Below are 18,624 nucleotides of genomic sequence, written 5' to 3' on the forward strand. Positions count from 1 at the left end.
TCATGAAATGATCGTAGTGTGAATTTCAGATGCACACATTTAATTTTCTGTGTCTTTTTTTATTCTTTTTTTTATGTTACACTCTGCGGGGGTGAAAGTGTTGAAAGAAACTCCACATTAGATTGGATATTAAAATACAAATTTTATGCGAGAACAACAGTTGACAGAGACGGCGAGGCATCGACAAGAGCTACAAGCAAAGGTAGGTCAAGTTGGCAACTGTAGTACGAGTTAAATTATTGAAATAAGCAACGATAAACTGATCTAAAGTGACGAGTGTTTTTATTGCGCATCCAGAAAGTTTTCACATCTTCACTTTCTCCACATTTTTGTGAAATTATTCCACATTTTAAAATAATTTTACAGCATTATTCCAAATTATATCAAATGAATCTCTTTCCTCAACACAGATATACCATTATGACAATGTAGAAAAGACTGCCTGCCAAAATTAATTTCTAAAAAGTACCATTTTTGTTTATGTATTTTCTTCATCTTAAGTAAAGATACTTAATGTAGCCTCTTTAGAACAGAAGATACTTTATGGATCCCCAAGGGGAAAATAGCTTGTTGTAGGCCATGATTTACATGGCCTACAACAGGCTATTTTTTCCCTAAAAAGATAGGAAATGTAACATTTATGTGAAAAAGTTTTAATCTTCTTTTTTTTAAAGTCCAATATTCGTTATTATGATGCAATATTTCATACTCATACCACGATTTATGTTTATTTGTAGAGTGACTGGAGCACTTGTTTTGAATTTGTATGTATGGAGACTATTTTTTTTATTATTATCATTATTTCTTCGGTACTGGTAGGGCTTTTATTTTGATAGGACTTCAAGATAAAGAACAACTGCTTCCGTGTTTGTTTTTAGCCGTCATTGTTTTATATTTTATTATTATAATTATTGTGAACAACATCAACAGGAAAAAAATAATGTTTTCATATAGATAGAGACTGTCAAAAAAAAAAAAAAAAAAGCCGGCTTTTGTTGTGAAAGTAATGGACCGGACGACGAAACCTTTACTTTGACACAAATACGCCAAAGATGATGACGTGTGGGAAATAAATAAAGCAACCTAAAACAGTTATTTTAAAACCTGTATTAAAGAACCATAAATGAAACCTGGGAACAAAACAGAAAACTAAGCCGGATGTGCGTGTCAGTGGGAAAACATTCAGAGTTACTTAAAGCAGCAGCTGCGGAACGTCGTTGAGACGTAAAGTCGAAAGTGACAGCAGAGTTTTTTCCCCCCAAGGCGTTTCTGATTCTGTAGAAAGCCGCAGTCAGCAGAATCTTCCGGACTCTGACCCGAAACGTTGGACTTCACCTGCAGTCCAGCTGAGCTCGGTGTTTCCGTGAGACCCCCCGCGGTGAGACATGAAGCGGAGACTCCTGCTGGTGTCCAACTCCACGCTGCACGGCAGCGGCTACCTGGACCACTGCCAGCAGCACATCTCCGGCTTCTTTGGAAAGTACGTCTGAACAGAAACCCGGGAAAACAAACCCAAGGAGACTCAACTAAAGCCTATAAAGAGACAGCATACGTCAGCTGGACAGCAGGAAACGAGCGCAGGCCGTCAAAGGGAAGCAGATTTCTCGGAAAGTTTTAGAAAAGTCCTGAAGCTAATGAGCCTCCAGATTTAGAGGCGGGTTTTGTTCTGGGTGATTTGGCTCTGTGGTCTGGGTGGCATGGGACAGAGGGGCGCCAAGAGAAACGCAACGATGCAAATTGAGAAACACGGAGTTGTTTCTGTGGCTAACGCTGCATTTGAGTTCAGTGCTGGTAATAACTTCATGCAAATTGAAAAACGGAGGAATGTGTTATGTATGTTTTGGCGGTAAAAACGAGGAGCACCAATTCGCTCTTTGGAAAAGTAAAGTAGTGAAAGTTTTGGGTATTTGCGAGGGGAAGGGAGGTTTCCTAGCACATTTCTAATCTAGTCAACAGAAAATTCAGTTCAGGAAGATGACGCACCAAAGTAAAAATGCTGCTCTTCTTGAAGCTCTCTTGGTTCTCTCGTTTGCGAAGCGGCCAATCCTGGAGCGCCGTTTATTTTCCTCCGCGGCTCCGTTCAACACCGCTGAGCACCAAAGGGCGGCTGATGGTGCTGAAGTTGGCAACTGATTCACAGCTTGTCGTCTTGCTCAAATATCATCACATCAACGTCTTTTAGTTCTTAATGCTGCTACCAAACCACATGCTAACCCTTTTTATGTTCACGCAGAGTGTTTGTTTAGTTGCCGGTGAGGGGTCAGAAAGAGGGGTTTGCCCAGGGTGTCATCAGTGCGAGGACGACTCCATATAGACAGCTTTATATTCCTATATGTGTTGATTCATCCTTCAGGAATGTGGCCAGAGTGCTGTTTGTTCCCTACGCCCTCCATGACAGAGATGCCTACACAACAACTGCCAGGAACAAGTTCAGATCCTTAGGTAGGGCTGTTCGCCGCCTGTACCTCTAAACTATTGCTTACGTGATCGCAGCCTTCAGCAGTCTGTTTGTGTTCTTTGATAAAGCCGAGTGGAGATGCACTCCAGCTGTTGCCACGGTGTCCTGAAAACACTTGACTTGCCCGTTTGTGACCCCGGCAGGTTATGAGGTCGACGGCATCCACGAGGCTGCAGACCCCGTCGAAGCCGTCCGGAAGGCAGAAGGCATTTTTATTGGTGAGAACTGAGGGCGGCGAGCTGAGGCGACGCTCTCCTCCCCTCAGCACAGCCCGCTCTTTTTCAACCTTCTTTAATTCTGTCGTGTCTTTTACTCGAGTTCTGCTTCCTTCTCACCTGACGTGCAGTGATTGTAAAAGGTTTTGGCAGGTGACGGACTTTTGAAAACAGTCTGCGCTAACTGCTATATTGGCATTGAAACGCTGTTTCATGCTACTGCTTATTTCCAAGCATTGTCCTGAAGGCAGATTTTCACAAGCCGGTATTATTTAAGTCATTATCCAACCAGACTTTGTGTCCCTCATTTTTCCTCTTGGGCTTTATCGTAAATTTTTTGTTATTTCCTGCTAACCTTACAGACCTGACGTAAGACTAGTCACAGAATTTTTTTGCCTACCGTTTTTGCCTCAGTGTTGGTTTATAAGACAAAAAAGATTCAAAAAATGTCTTGTATAACACATTGAGGTCCATCAGTCTGCCTCAATAACAGACGGCTTGTCGGAGGACGGCTCTACTTCCGCAAGGGGGCGGGGCCAGCGTCACGTCAACTGAGCATCTGCTGAGCTCATTATAGGAGCTACGCCTATTTGCAACGCTGATAAAAACATTGCTAAAGGGTTAACAGAGGAGCCATGTTGTGATGACTTCCTGAAGGCGGAGTTTCTGAAAGAGCAGGAGCTTCTTAAAGAGACAGAGGCCCAAATTTAAATGACCAGCTTCAATTTATTTTATGTCATATTTGATATACAGCCTTTTATAACAACTGAAGTTTACATATTTACTTGATTGTGCTATAAAATGCCACTATGTGCCAGGACAACACATATTACTGCCCTTTGACATTGCAGGAAGCTCTGGTCAGCTCCTACAGAGGGAGTGAATATGCAAAAACCAACCAACTACTTTTTTAAGTGCAAGAACTAATGAGAGGAGAATGGTTCAGAACTCTAATTCTAGTAGGTTTGGTGTTTTTTGCGAGCCTTGTTTCTAAACACTTCACTGCCATAACCTTTGCCCCACGACCACACTGACCCCGTATCCACGGAGACGCTAACGGACGCATCCGCTTGCAGGAGGAGGCAACACTTTCCGGCTGCTGAAGAGCCTTTACGACAACAACGTGGTGACGGAGATCAGGAAGAGAGTCCTGGAGGTGGAGCGCACACACAGCCGGATCGCACAGAGCCCAGCAGCCTTGACGCAACATGCAGACACTTTCCTGTGGAAGTAGACGAACGCAACACGAGGTCCAGCAATGTTTTCCCGTTCCCTGTGCCTCCTCCCCTTCTAGGACGGCGTCCCGTACATGGGCTCCAGCGCCGGAACCAACGTGGCGACCATCAGCATCAGCACCACCAATGACATGCCCATCGTTTTCCCGCCGACCTTCGATGCCATCGGCCTGGTCCCCTTCAACATCAACCCGCACTACCTGGACCCCGACCCCAACAGCCGCCACATGGGGGTGAGTCGAGAAAAAACCTAAAGAGACCTTACAGCAAACTTTCTGCTCTAAGAGACAAAATTGCTAGGTTCAAAGAACTCTGTTTTTTTAAATCACTGTAGGTACAAAATGAAGAACAAAGGTTTTGTTCAACTGTGTTACAAGACAGGCCCAAAGTTTGTGACTTTCTGGGGTTGGTTATTTTCTTATTTGGGGTGAATGCTTTACGTTTGAGGAAAAGTCGTTTGTGGTTCTAATCATCCAATACAAATGAAGAAACGTCGTCAATAAATGGGAATCTATTTTTTTTTTCTAAGATGCTATTTATCTATAAAGAAATCTTGCTCTATAAAACGAAAAACAGTCCATCTGCATCAACCAGCCTACGCTCAGGTAGAAAGGATGGCCGCGCAAAGTCCCGGCTTCATAACTGACCTAAGTGGTTAATGGTAAATTCAGATTTATTTACTAAAATAAGTGGTAACGCATTTCACTTAAGGAGTATGACAAAATATGTAAACCTCCGGATGGTAGAGTGATTATGCACATACGTCCGTATCGACTGCATATTTTAAGTTGAGCTATGCCAGAAGAGCTGCAGCATATCAAATAATCTGGGGGAGAAAAAAAAAAAACTCAAGTGGTATGCAGGGTTTCCCCAGTAGATTATAAGCCTAGCGGGTCACCAGGCTTTACTTGACCCACCCCACCAGGCTAAACGTTGCTTATTTATTTTAATACACCAGTAACAGTGACAGCAAAGAACAGGCTGATCCGGGTTTATATATAATAAAACATCAGTAATCCTTAGCAGACAATTATCTATTTAAAAATGATAAAAGCCTTTGATTATACATACAAAAGCCTGTGCTTTACCTGAAACACATGAATGTGTCCCAATTCAGACATACTGTAGTTGCGTTAAAAGAAAAAAAAAAAAACCAAACAAAATGACTCATTTGTGTGCTGAAAACTTGCAGCGGTTTGAATTTCTCCAGGCACAGGAAACCGCAAAAGCACAAAGCAGCGTCAATTTAAACGCGCGTCAGCAAAAAGCCGCGTCGGCCATTGAGAAATGTGACACTTTCTTCTGTCTGATTCTGCTACTGCTTCCTCTGGAATCGCTGAGCGAAAAGAAACTAACCCCGAAGCGAACGACGCTTTGCGAGACGCCGTGCTGATGTGGTGGTTTGGTCTTAGTTTAGTTTTAAACAAACTTTCTTTTATGCTTCGTTTCCCTGCAAATATTTGTGGAGAAATATAGAATTTTTCAGACAAATTTATTTCCAAAGGTTTTTAAAGCTAACCCTCAGGTGATAATTTATGTTGTCAAGGAAACGGACTTCATAAAACTCTTGCTTTGGTTATATTCTTACATATTTTATACAGTATTTATTCAGGTCTATTTATCAATCCATTCATCCAGCTGTTATTCAGGAACATTTCATCCCCCGTTTATAGATTTGTAATTCAGATTAATTTTTCATTCTCAGTCTGACGTAAAAGTCAAGAGACGGTTGCAGGTCAAAACCTCCGTTCTCCCTGTGTTAGGATGGCCCAGTCAAAGTCCAGACCTAAATACAACTGAGAGTCGGGGTGAGGCGTGAACATGGCTGCAGCTGTTTTCACCAGTTCTGGTTTTAATTCAGTTTCACTCTGAAAGAGCCTAGAGTAACATTTGCTCTGTTTGTAATGTGCAAAACAAAATCAAACGGCAGCACATTCAATACTTGTGCAACAGCTCCGCCTAGAGGCCAAACACGCACACTGCAACAACAGTAAAAACGGTGCTATGATGCATCATTGCTTGGCCATGTGGCTCCAAAACGATCTAAATCTCTGTAAGTTCTGTAACTTTTTAAATCTGTTGTGGCTTTTATTCTCAGTTTGCTAAAATGTGATTTTTATTTTAGTTTCAAAAGGTTCTTTATAACGTTTTACTTACTTAGGACTAAAAGAAATTATGAGCCGACTCAGCTGATATGATGTAGCTACTGTGGCTCAGCGTTCACACTGCAACAGTCACACTTACATTTTTAATTAAAGTAAGAAACCTAGTAAGAATGGACGGGATTCTGGTTTCGTCGGCTGTGGTTTGTTTGAGTGCAGACGGTCCGTTTTTCCTCGGTTTGTTTTTTTATGCACAAATATGCGTTATGAAATGACTCCAGGTACAGAAACAGCTAAAGTGTCATCTCGTGTCACATTGTTGTTGTGCAGGAGACCAGGGAGCAGAGGATAACCCAGTACCATGAAGAACCCAACACTCCGAGTGTCCTGGTGAGTCAGAACCGGCTATTATTGGACTGTCCTGGTTCACTTCTGTTTTTATTTATTCATTTATTCGATATATATTAGGGACTGAGGGAAGGCTCCCTGCTGCTGGTAGAAGGAGACAAAGCCACGCTGCTGGGAACGACAAAGGCCCGGCTCTTCACCAGGTGCTCTGTCACTTTAAGAGTTTATCTATAAAAGTTTAGCGCGCGAATTATGGCAGCTGAAAAACTGAAATATTTACACATACGTCAACAACTCCCACAGGCCTCTTAAACTTTAATCGCATTCTAATCATTCTAAAACCGAAATTGAACATTTTCCCTCCACTAATGTCTCGCCTTGATCAAATCAGAAGGTTAGTTCAAATTTAGTCACTTCCCCGACCATTACATGAGCAATATGGGAAACTAAACTTCAGTATCCAATTGTAGTTTTATTATTCAGGTTTTATACAAGTTGTGGTGTTTATTTGGAAGACTCGTATGCAAAGAAAAAGCATTTTATAGTCTTTAGTGATGATAAACAAAAGAAATGTAGAATTTTCTGAAAGCGAGATACTCGATTATTAGGGCCATACCAAGAAAAAATTAGGAGATTAAAGAAAAAAAGTTGAAATAATACAAGAAGCAAGTTGTAATACTGACTTTATTCTTGTAACATTAAGACTTAATTCTCCTGTCATTTCTTCTTAGTGTGGCGCTAATACTCCATCATACTTAATGAAGTTTGCAGAACAAACAGAACCATTTAGTTCAAATCATATTTTGCACTGAGAACTGGAATCAGTCCTGACCGACAGCTCAGAAACTCAAAAATACAATCTTTTCTAGTCAGTGAACACACCATAGCAAGGTCCATCAGGGTGTTCTAAAGGGAACACTCTTCAGTGTGTCAAGTTCTTACTGAGTGCAGAATACTCAAAGGTAGACATTTTAGTGTCAGAGAGGATTTTACAAGGAAGTCAGAGGACGTATTCAGATATCAAGCAAAAAAAAAGAAAAGCGGATTATAAAGTAACATGTTTTCTACGGCATGTCGAGACCCAATCTGCAGTTCATTCAGGCTGCGAGAGAGTGAGAGAGAGCAGGACGTTAGCAGGTAACAGGAAGGCTGAACACACTACAACGTTTTTTGGTTTGTCCTCTGGACCTTTCAACTTCTGAGTTAAAGTTTGGACCTGTTCTCTAGGAATACAAGTGGAGACTGCTGTGATGCTAGCAGCGCTAACCATGCTAACTGCTAATGTGGGATACGAAAGACAAACAGCGACACACACGGCGTTCTGGCACGCCTGGTCCTAATATTAATAATTAACCACCACCATCACTACTCTGCAAACACTTAAAAAGTCTTGTTGATGCGACTTATGTTTTCATGCGATTGTCTCTCTGTAACCCGGAGCCGTCCTCTGACTGTCCTGTTTGGGTGTTTCAGTGGGAAGCCCTCGGCGGAGTTCGATCCCGGCAGCGACCTCAGCTTCCTGCTGACGGACGCGCAGTGAGACGTTAAAGAGGAACGGAAACCACACAGAATAAAAATCTGAAGCAAACAAGCAGCGTGTCTTAATATGAGCAGTTATTAGTGTCATCGACAACACTTGCACTGATACTTAGTGTTTTGTTTTATTTTTTATTAAGGTCCCGCTCGTCCAAGATAACGTGGAGACAAACCACAGAACAAAAAAAATGTGAACAAATCTGTTTATTTCAGCCCAACAGTGAAATCATCTCTTTTTTTTTTAGAAATTGTTAGTATTTACTCTCTAAGTGTAAGAATACATACATCAAAAAGAAAAAAAAAAGTCAATATTTACTCATAGCAGAAAGGAAAACAGAGTGGTGTTAAATATGTCAAAAAAGAAACGCAGGACTGGAGTCAAATCGCCACGAGTCGGTTCACAGAGTCTGATTCTGCTTTTAGACTCTCTACACTTTGCATTATTTTCTTCTTTTTTTAAATAGAAATCTTAACCGCGTTCAGATTCAAATGTCAAAACTGCAGAGCAGAGAATTAAAAAGCTGCAGGTGGTTCAGACTGAGTGTGAGCAGATTTCACTCCAGCTGGCGAAAGTGAGACGAGAGCTCAGCCATAAACAACCACAGAGCTCAAAATCTGTCATTTATCATGAACAAAAAGAGTTGATTTAAACCAGTTTTGAAATGCGCCACATTAGAAGACAAGTTTTTGTGCAGATTTTAGCCACTCAAATCAAGACGGTTACCATTAGGAAGTCCTTAAGATCCCCGTCGACCAATCAAATCTTTGCATTTGTGACTCTTTCACCTACAAAAAGTTAAAAGTTTCTCTGCAGTTCGCAATCCCCTCACAGGCATCAGTCTCAGAATATTAAGATATTATTTTTTCAGGCTGGAATGATACTAACAAACAAAAACAAGACTTGAATAAAATGTGACTTTATGGTTGATTTTCTCTCATTAACTCGGGGCTCCCATCAGTTTCCTACACGCTGCCTTCAGTTTCAATAACATTATGGATAATTGTGTTAAAGTTATATTGCTATTTTATTCTATTATAGATTTATTGTCATAAATCATACAACTACAAAGGGGTCATTTTGGTTTACAATACAACGGTGTGATAAAGGCTCCTGCATAATTAACTTTTTCTTTTTAGTGTCTGGACAGACTTTAAAATTAGTTACAATCTGGAATAAAAATAGGAAGAAGAAAAAATAAAATCCAGATTGGCTTATTCTAGATAAAAGCACTGATGTCCTAAATTATAGTTTGTGGTTAGTGGTACATCCATTTCAAAGAATTTACCCCAAAATTTACATTTCAATGCTTTATTAGGAATCCAAGCCGAGTTCAGTCCAGAAACCCTGAGTGCAGTTAAACATCCAGAATTAAAAGCTTGTAAAAGCCCCAAAACGCTATTTCTTTTTTTTATTTTATGAGTATTGACTATTTTTACAAACTCTAAATTATCAAATAGGTGGAAAAGCCTTCAAGGTCATCATCTAAATAAATGAATACAATAACTTCCCTGTTTTAGAAAATAAAAGCTCATATTTAAATTTGGAACCTTTACACAACAAACAAGAATCTACAACATTTTCATTTCCTTTTCATTTTACTTACTTGAAACTAAAGTCAACTTTTCAAGACCCCTGAGGTCCAGTGGAAATGTTGTAGTTTTGTCTTATTTCAAGTGCACTAACAAATATATTTTTGCAAAGAAATAGGAGCTTGTTTTGAGTCAATAATCCTTAATATTGATGAGAAAGTTCTACTTCCATTGGTGCATTACTTCACTTAGAACTTGGGAAAAAATGTCTTGTTATAAGTGAAATAATGCACCATTAGAACTAGTACTTTTTCCATCGACTTTAAGGATTATTGACTACGAACCATATATCTTATGTCAATAAGATTATTTTAAATGTGCTAAGATATTTTCACTATAAACTATACCAAAATTACTTGGTAAGATTTTGTGTTTTTACAGTGCAATCTTTTATTTTATGCGTTTCTCCCTGCAATAGATGAAACAGGCTAATATAAAAACTTGTGGACTGGTCCTGACCTCAACCCAGCTGAAAATATCTGGACTATGTTTAAAGAGGCAGATCTGTGCCAGAAAACCAAACAACATTAATTAACGCTAGTAATTCAGTCTTTTTCTTTTCTTTACTGACCATCAAAAACGATGAAGTCGAGTTGCAACATATAAAGAAAACTTTTAGCAAATATTAGTGACACCATGTGTATATATGTCTGGTTGGACACGTTTCGCTCTGTGTGGATTGGAGCAAATCTAGAATAAATTCAAACTCATGTCTTTAGAAATCACTAAAGTTACTTGGTTTATTATTAGTCCATCCTGAAAACAGAAAATCTACATTAACGTAACATTCATACTGACGAGTTTGATTGGAAATATATATATATAGTATATTAATCAACAGTCTGACCAGGCCTGTTTAATAATTTTATCCTAATAAAGAGACGACTCTAATTTTAAAAGTACAGTTGTCCAAACTACTCAGTGTCCTCTTATTGATTTAAATCTGTTCAAAGTTTCAAAGGTTTTACAGGGATTCGAACAGGAAGCTAACGTTAGCAAACGTAGCCTCATGTGCTACGTAGCTAGCTAGCGTGGCTAAGACTGAAGAAACCAAGATGAGAGAAATATTATGGTACGTTTAGGATGAGTGGCCCTATTTACACATGTTTAGGTCCATGATTGCGACTGTGGGTAAACATGGCGTACAGTATGTTCATATTTTATCTGGAATATAAATCCACCCAGTGTGGAAAAGCAACAATGTAACATTTATTGTTCTGAACGTGTTTTGTGTGTTTTGTGCTCTCGCTCGCTGTCTGCTGTTGAAACGAAGTCATCAAAATATGCAAACCCAATATGGGCAAATAGCAAAAAAAATGTTTTTGTTTCTTTTCTTTTAAATACATAAACACACACAACACAAGTAAGATCAGAGTCATTAGAAAACAGCAACCAGCCGATTTTTGTCTTTTTAAGTTTCTGGCGAAGCTGCCAGTCACCAGTTTGAAATCTGAGGGAAAACTACAAGAAAATGAACAAAAGAAAAAAAAGAGACTTCAGTGCAGGAAATGGCAGGAAAGTAACAAGTGACCACGGATTAAACCCCGCCCCTTAGCTACAGTTGCTATGGCTGCTCCGGTTAGCGACAGCTAAACAGCCGCAGAGGAGTGTAACAAACGCTAAGTGTGGATGATTGTTTTTTGTATTATTGACTATTTTCTCTCTAAGAGGATCAATACATTCCATCAATAAATTGAAGGTTATTATTCTGTACTGTTTAGCAGCACAGGTAGGATAAAAATGAACTTTTAGTTTGTTTGATTCTCTGACTTCATGCGATAAGAAATTTAGACTATTATATTTTTTTTCCAGAGAATCCGTTTTATCTTTGTCAGAACAAAACTACTTCATTTTAATGAAGTTAAACTAAACTACAAAATCACTACTTATTATTATCCGCTAAATGCATCCAAATGCTAATAACGGTAGCATTTACTTCCATTAGCAAATAACAATAGCTATTGTTGCTAATAACGTTAGCATTCCGATGTATTTAATGCAAACTCATTTGCATAGCATCAAATAACAGAATAACTGAGCAGCTGTTCATTGTCTGTTGTGTATTTTGTTTTTAGCTACACAAAGGCTGAAAAAAGAAAATACTTCTAGTGTAGTAACACATATTGGCCTCCAGGGGTCAGGATGTATTGTAAACCGTATTCCGCAGGTCCGGGGTTTAACCAAGTGATCAAAGGTCAAAGAAAACAGTTTCTTGATTGTGTTAAATAGAGCTGGACCCACTATTGTAAATCACCATTAATGTTTTGTACAAAATGCATTTAAACGCACAAGAAAACCCTCCAAACACTCCCAAAGCAGAACTCAACATACTAAAGTTTCAGTCTGTTACCAAACACCCACAGAAAGCAGGAGAGAAAACAAAGAAGAAAAATATATATATTACTGCGACACTCTGATCGTCTCCTCTCAGAGCAAATAGTTCATCTTTATCCAAAAATATTCAAGAATCTAAAGTTTTCTCAATCCGTATTGTTGTTTTATTGCTGCTGTTGGTCCTAATTCAATCAGGTGACTCCAGTACTTACAGTTAATAATACTGGCTCTACTGTTGCACTTCCTCCATCAACTGCTGCACGTTTCTTTATGCATCAGCAGTTCTGGACTTCAAGGCCGACAAGACCAATCAGCTCGTTGCCTGTTCGATGTGGCGACTAGGCAAAAACAAACAAAAAAAAAAAAACAGAAAAGAAAAGAGGAAATGTGCAAATCTGTTGAAAGGCCAAAACCTGACAGAAAGCTCAACACCTGGCTGCCTGGCTTCGTACGTGTCGCTTTAAATGTCAGAGAACCGCAGAGATGGAGCGCGAGCCGCACCGCAGCGCAGTTCCACGCCGGGTTTATGGGAGTCGTTAGGTAAAAGTGCTCCGGTGTCGGCGGACGTGAAGGCGCACAAAGAGACCAAAAGATCCTTAAACTTTTAAAAACGAGCGGGTTTGAAGCGTTGAGGGTTTTGTTTTTTTATCAGCGACCAGTGTTTTCCAGCTTCTGTTTTGGCACGAATGCAACATGATTAAAAAAAAAAAAAAGACATAAAAAAAAAGCCAAACAAATACAGTTACCTGTCCCTCCCCCAAACAGTCTTTACAGTGATTCTCTCTGAGGCTGGTTTACCCTGATTTCTTCTCTCCTTAACTTTCTCTCTCTCTCTCTCTCTCCGTATTAAAATCGTAGCCTCTAAGCGTCAGTGTTCCCGTTCTCCTCCGGCTGCAGCTGCTCCTTCTCGGTGCAGTCCACCTGCGGGGGGCGCACTCTCTTAAAGAAACCCAGCTAAGAAAGGAAAGAAGAAAAGAAAAAGAGATCATTGGGAAACTTTCTTACCAAACAAACGCATAAGGTGAGGCAAAGCAAGTTAAACTGAGTGTTAATCAATCAATCAAATTTTATTTGTACAGCACATTTCAGCAACGAGGCATTTCAAAGTGCTTTATATCATAAACCCAAAGTCATGCAACATAGAATCAACAATCAAACCATGACATTAAGTCAAGTTCCATCGATAAATTCATAATTGATTACGTTTCGAATACAGTTCTAACCAGGTGGGTTTTTAGTTGAGATTTAAAGGAAGTCGGTGTTTCAGCTGTTTTACAGTTTTCTGGAAGTTTGTTCCAGATTTGTGGTGCATAGAAGCTGAATGTTGCTTCTCCTCGTTTGGTTCTGGTTCTGGGGATGCAGAGCAGAACCAGAACCGGAAGACCTGAGAGGTCTGGAAGGTTGATACAACAACAGCAGATCTTTAATATATTGTGGTGCTGAGCCGTTCAGTGATTTATAAACTAACAACAGTATTTTAAAGTCTATTCTCTGAGCTACAGGGAGCCAGTGGAGGGACTTTAAAACTGGTGTTATGTTCTCTATCTTCCTGGTTTTAGTCAGAACACGAGCAGCAGCATTCTGGATCAGCTGCAGCTGGAGGATTGACCTGTGAAGACGCCGTTGCAATAATCGATGCGACTGAAAATAAACGTGTGGATGAGTTTCTCTAGATCTGGCTGAGACACAAGTCCTCTAATCCTGGAGATGTTCTTCAGGTGATAGAAGGCCGACTTTGTGTACAAGCAGCCTCACCTTGTACATAATGAAGATGAGCAAAGCCAGCAGCAGCAGTCCTGCGAGTACCGCCAGAGCGACCACCCAGCCCGGCACCGGCGGGGCCGTGTCAGCCACCCACGTCACCGACACGCTGACCTGGAAACAAGAGCAGGGAGGAGACCTCAGCTTCTCCTTTAGGAGTTCACCTGGGTGTTTAAGATCTTCCACTAGATTTCAACAGTTCTCTTCCGAATCTAATGTTAGAAAGAAAGATCTGGACATTTTGTGTGCAAATCACCTCTGCAAACGCAGAAAGGGCTCGGGGGGAAAAAAAGATGAAAAAAGCTTTGATTTTCAGCGATAAAATGAAACCAACATTCTAACACATTTTACACTTTGCAAAGTGTAAAATTTGTATTTGTACTTTATAGATAATATATTTCCATTAGCTAACAACATTGCCTCCTGTCCATGGAAAACTCTGGTGCTGTCAAGCTGTATGCTGATGACTGAGTGTTTCAGTGGGACTCACAGTGGTGGAGTTTGCCGGTAGCTCAGTCTGCAGGTTCTTATACGGCATCTCGATGACCTCAAACGAGGCCGTCGATCGAACCACGTAGGAGCGATTCTGATTCTCAGTCTGAGAAAGGAAACGAGATGAAGCAAAGGAGGTAACACATCACCAAAAGCAGCAGTCAACCTTTGAAAACCAAGCTTCGTAAAGGCCTGTGGGGAAAACCCCCCCCAAAAACCTACATTTCAGTGACATTAGCCGTCTTTGTTATATGACTTTTAAGCAAACTACTGACATGTCGCAAAACAGAAAACAGAAAGAAAACGTGAATTAGGTGTGTTTCCATCTGCTGGTTTGGAGTGTAATCTCCACAAATGTTGCCTGTAATAGACAAGATGGAAAGCACACACCACACATTTCAGAAAAACGTTGAGTTCTCCGTCCAAACTGAAGGTTTGGACTCTGACATTTCTCAGTTTTGTGTCTCTAATAAGGCACAGACCCACCTGTGGATGGACTACATCCAAACTTAAATCTGTTTCCATCTCCCCTTGAGCGACTTTTTTTTTTCAGAAAACCCAAAAACTTCCTCAAGAGAAGTTTCTCCCGTCAACCGTTTCTGCCGTGAAACTTCAAAATGCGCATGAGGAAAAAAAAAAAAAAAACGTTGCTGGAGACACGATTCCCGGCACGTGAATCTTAAGGGAGCAGTTTTAAGAGCTGCTGTGTTGTTGTACCCTGAGGAAGTTGTTGACGTCCAGTCTGGAGTAGATGAACAGGATGGCGTTCTTGGTCCTCTCCAGACGACCGACCTGACACCTCAGCTTCAGACACTCGGCCGTGTTGCAGTCCTAAACAAGCAGACGCAGTCAAATAAAAACAGAAGATAAATTCAGGAAACTCGGAAAGACAGAGAAAATAAAAAGATTGTGAGGAATAAAAGCAGGCCGTGCTGTGTGTGTGTGTGTGTGTGTGTGTGTGTGTACCAGTATCTGCAAGTCGTTTTGCGTCTCTTTGGCCTCCAGGTCTCTCTTCCTCACACGTCTTGGGTTTCCTCCCTCCATCTCTCTCTCTCTGATGTCGCTGGTGTTCTTCTGGGTCGGCACTGGGTTCTGAACGGCAAAGAAACCACATTTACTGGGAATTCAGTGGCATGATCTGTAACCCCAACTGAACGCAGAGTGAGATGAATCAAAAATCAGGACAACAGTAGTTTCTATGGATACTAAACCGATGCAGGGTTTACACAAGTTTCACCAACTTAAATTTAAGACTTTTAAAGACCCGTATCATTAAAATTTAAGACCTGAATCACAACAGAAACGTACAAAAAGATATTTATATCGTAGTGCTAGACCTTTTTTGCACAGAAGGCACATGTAATCGTACAAGTTGGCAACTGAAGTGCGCCAGAGGCGAAGGCAAACATCCAGCAAACTGCCGATAAATTCACACTTACGCAAAAAGGCTAGCTAGCTAGCAAGGGATTATCAGCAGCTAGTTGGCCGTAGCTTAAACAGCCTCGAGTCCCAGAACGCAACTAAGATGTCTGCTTCGGGCTCAAACTTTCACCTGACAGAAACGTCTCATGACAAAAAAACAAAACAAAACACTACATAGCATACGTGATTAAATAGTCCTGCCGCGTCAAAATGTAAGACCTGAGATTGACATGTTTAAGGCCGACTTACATTTTTTAAAATAAATTTAAGACATTTTACGGCCTTTAACTTAGATACATGAATTTAAGACTTTTTAGGGATGTGTGAACACCTTGACATACAGATAACTTTCCATTAACGTATTTTTAACAGAATCCTGAAGGGCAGCTTCTTTAGCAATGACTTTTGTGGTTTACCAACGTTCTGCTAGATAATTGTTATGTCAGCACTCTTCATCCTTACTGTCTAGCTAATAGTTTCTGTATCAAACATCCTTCACCTACAGACACATTTCCTAAAAAAATGTACTTTTTGCTGCAAATGTTGTAAATCGACAAGATTCCCAGACACAGATACTGCTGTGTAATGAATCTACGAGTTTTACTTTTCGAACTTAATTACTGAAATACAAAAACGGTTCAACAATACCATGATGCATTAGGAAACTGTGAAAAGCCGTTGCTTTTCACAGTTTCCTCCTTCCAAAGGAGAAAGCTGTAAAGACACTTTAATTCTCTTCATGGGTAGAAAAGAGCAGAATAAAGAAGGAAACCGTGTCCGGAGTCTTACAGAGACGTTGAGTGGGTTGATCTCCACGTCCGTGGTGCAGTTGATGGGTCCCTCGGTCTCAAAGCTGGTGATGTAGAGCAGAGAGCCGTTCCTGAAGTGATAGGGCCATTCCACCTCCAGCGACGCCTTGCTGAACGTACTGGGCCCGTTGTTCAGCAGCTGAAAGAGCAGCACTCTGTCAGTGTGAGGTCAGAGCCACTGCGATGCAATTCTCCTTCCAGGCACGTCTGCGATTTACTCAAAGGTAAATAATGCAGAAGCGGCCGAGGCGATGGAGCGATTCATCTCATTTCTCCTGAATTTTCATGTCAGAGAAACTGATCATTCTAGGTGGTCTTTTTTCCAGAGCTGTATTTAAACATATCTACAAAGACCAAAAATAGTCGGGACTTTTTAGTTGGTCTAAACTAAAACAAAATTATAATAAATATTTTGAATTTCCTGTAAATTTTCACATGTTTTCTAAAATTGTTACAATATGCAAATAAATTCAAAAATTTATAGATCACTTATTCAGCAGCGCGCCGATAAATCAGCCCCAATTTACTTAATTTTGGAAGTTTGGCGATTGGCTGATACTGAAACGTGAAACCGATTTCATCTCTGCAAACGACTGAAAATCAGATATTGTCCCACTTCTCTCAATTAATAATAGTCACCACACTGCTGCCAACTTAGCAACTTTGTTGTCACCATATTTAGTGACTTTTCAGACAAAAAAAAAAAAAAATCAAACAGTTCAAAATCCTCCAGCAGGTTTCTTAAAGATTGATGATCGGCCAGAAAACTGTAATCGGTGCATCCCTAGATTTAATATTCAAAAATTCATGAATTCCTATAAAACCAACGACAATACAGCAGAAAACATACACTAACATGTAAGGCATGATGTGACCTTAAACGCATAAAATACACATAATTCAAAAAGAAAAAGGTTCTGAATACTCCACTGTGGTACTTTAAATGCTGACAGCAAACATAAACAGAAGCAGCAAATGCTTCTTATGTCAAGAAAATTAAGTAAAAAGATCCTGTTCCAGCTGCCATTTTGTGTGTTGCTGAACATTTAAAGTAAAAAAAAAAGAAACATATTTAACTTTAACTGTTTTCTTTTTTTTTCTCCTTAGAGTTTTTGCGGCGCTAGTGGCTCGTATTTTTTTCGACAGTAGGTAGACAGGAAGGAGGGTGAGGAGAGGGGGGAAGACATGCAGCAAAGGTCGTCGGGACCAGGAGTCAAACCCGCGACGTCCGCGTCAAGGACTAAGGCCTCCAAACGTGGGGCGTGCTAACCCCCTGCGCCACCACAGCACGCCCCCTTTATTTAACTGTTTATTTGCCTTTGAGACTTTTGTACCTCGTAAACGTGAAGAATCTGCGGCCCGATGTCGTCTCCCAGCACCGGGGGGTTTTTGGGCTTCCAGTTGGCGATGGGCAGCAGCACCTGAGAGGGAGACGACGACCTGGGAGAGCAACACACAGGGTTTCCATGGATACGTCCCGACATGCTAACGCCCAGAACAATGGGCGAGAGCAGACAGTGGGAACAACAGTCTGACTGCTGGGTTTGTTCCTACTCTACTTCCAACATTTACACAGGAAAAAAAAAAAAAGATCAAATTGTATATTTAAGAAGAATAAATCAGGGTGTGGAAAGGAAGCTAAATGTGTGTGTTACCCTCTGATGGAGGCTTTAGCCAGGATGTCCAGTTGCGTGACGCTGGACACTCGAGGACTCGTGTTTTGAAACTGGTTAGAGCTGAAACACAACGACAACTTCAGTCACCTCCGTGAATTAGAAATGAGAAAAAAAACACCACACTGATATAAATATAGGAACAGATAAATTATATCCATCTCTGGAAGATTCATTTTAATGTGAACTACATGTTTCTCCTGACTGGCGGTGATAAAGGTGAATCGTCAAAATAAAAGTGGGAACATATTAAACGATTTAATACAGATGTGGCGTTTCTGCAGGAGACTCACATCAGGAGATCGGACGGGGGGTCGTGTCCTGGCATGCTGGAGGGGGACAATATTTTCACTCCCATTTTCAGGTTGAGGCATGAGGGGCCTCTGTACTGATCAGCCTGAATACTCCGTTTGATAATGTGGTGGCTGATAAACACGGCAGATTTATTATTGTAAGTGGGAAACTGCACGGCACTCTGGTCGCCCTGGTCAATGTTTACGCTCCTAATACAGATGATGAGAATTTTTTTTAAACAACTATTTTCTTCCCTACCTGACCTCAATAAATATTCACTGGTCCTCGGGGGCGATTTCAACTGTTGGCTGGACCCAGGTTTGGATCCCTTAAAGGTAATGTCATAAGCAAATCT

General features: G+C 40.6%; 2 protein-coding genes and 1 long non-coding RNA gene across 3 annotated transcripts in view; 2 read left to right on the forward strand and 1 right to left on the reverse strand.

The window, feature by feature from the left end:
- Window positions 1-1,029: 1,029 nt before the first annotated feature.
- LOC114147727 (alpha-aspartyl dipeptidase) lies at window positions 1,030-7,949 on the forward strand. Its single transcript, XM_028022303.1, has 8 exons — window positions 1,030-1,480; window positions 2,354-2,442; window positions 2,602-2,676; window positions 3,750-3,829; window positions 3,968-4,141; window positions 6,341-6,400; window positions 6,479-6,561; window positions 7,832-7,949. The coding sequence occupies exons 1-8, from the start codon at window positions 1,386-1,388 to the stop codon at window positions 7,896-7,898; spliced, it is 723 nt and encodes a 240-aa protein (XP_027878104.1). The 5' UTR covers window positions 1,030-1,385; the 3' UTR covers window positions 7,899-7,949.
- A 1,981-nt stretch (window positions 7,950-9,930) lies between these two features.
- On the forward strand, window positions 9,931-10,993 carry LOC114147730 (uncharacterized). The gene is made up of 2 exons (XR_003596119.1): window positions 9,931-10,383; window positions 10,507-10,993. It is a non-coding gene; the product is annotated as an uncharacterized LOC114147730 (long non-coding RNA).
- Window positions 10,994-11,552: 559 nt separating this feature from the next.
- Window positions 11,553-18,624, reverse strand: part of itgav (integrin, alpha V) — a 47,624-nt gene continuing 40,552 nt past the window's right edge. The window contains exons 25-32 of the mRNA XM_028022286.1: window positions 17,958-18,038; window positions 17,637-17,742; window positions 16,283-16,441; window positions 15,038-15,163; window positions 14,789-14,902; window positions 14,070-14,177; window positions 13,574-13,693; window positions 11,553-12,772 (exon numbers count right to left, since the gene is read on the reverse strand). Of these exons, the coding sequence (XP_027878087.1) occupies window positions 12,680-12,772; window positions 13,574-13,693; window positions 14,070-14,177; window positions 14,789-14,902; window positions 15,038-15,163; window positions 16,283-16,441; window positions 17,637-17,742; window positions 17,958-18,038 (907 nt within the window). The 3' untranslated portion in view covers window positions 11,553-12,679. The remainder of the gene's footprint in view (window positions 12,773-13,573; window positions 13,694-14,069; window positions 14,178-14,788; window positions 14,903-15,037; window positions 15,164-16,282; window positions 16,442-17,636; window positions 17,743-17,957; window positions 18,039-18,624) is intronic.

Source organism: Xiphophorus couchianus, chromosome 7 (assembly GCF_001444195.1).
Source record: "Xiphophorus couchianus chromosome 7, X_couchianus-1.0, whole genome shotgun sequence".
Lineage (NCBI taxonomy): Eukaryota > Metazoa > Chordata > Actinopteri > Cyprinodontiformes > Poeciliidae > Xiphophorus > Xiphophorus couchianus.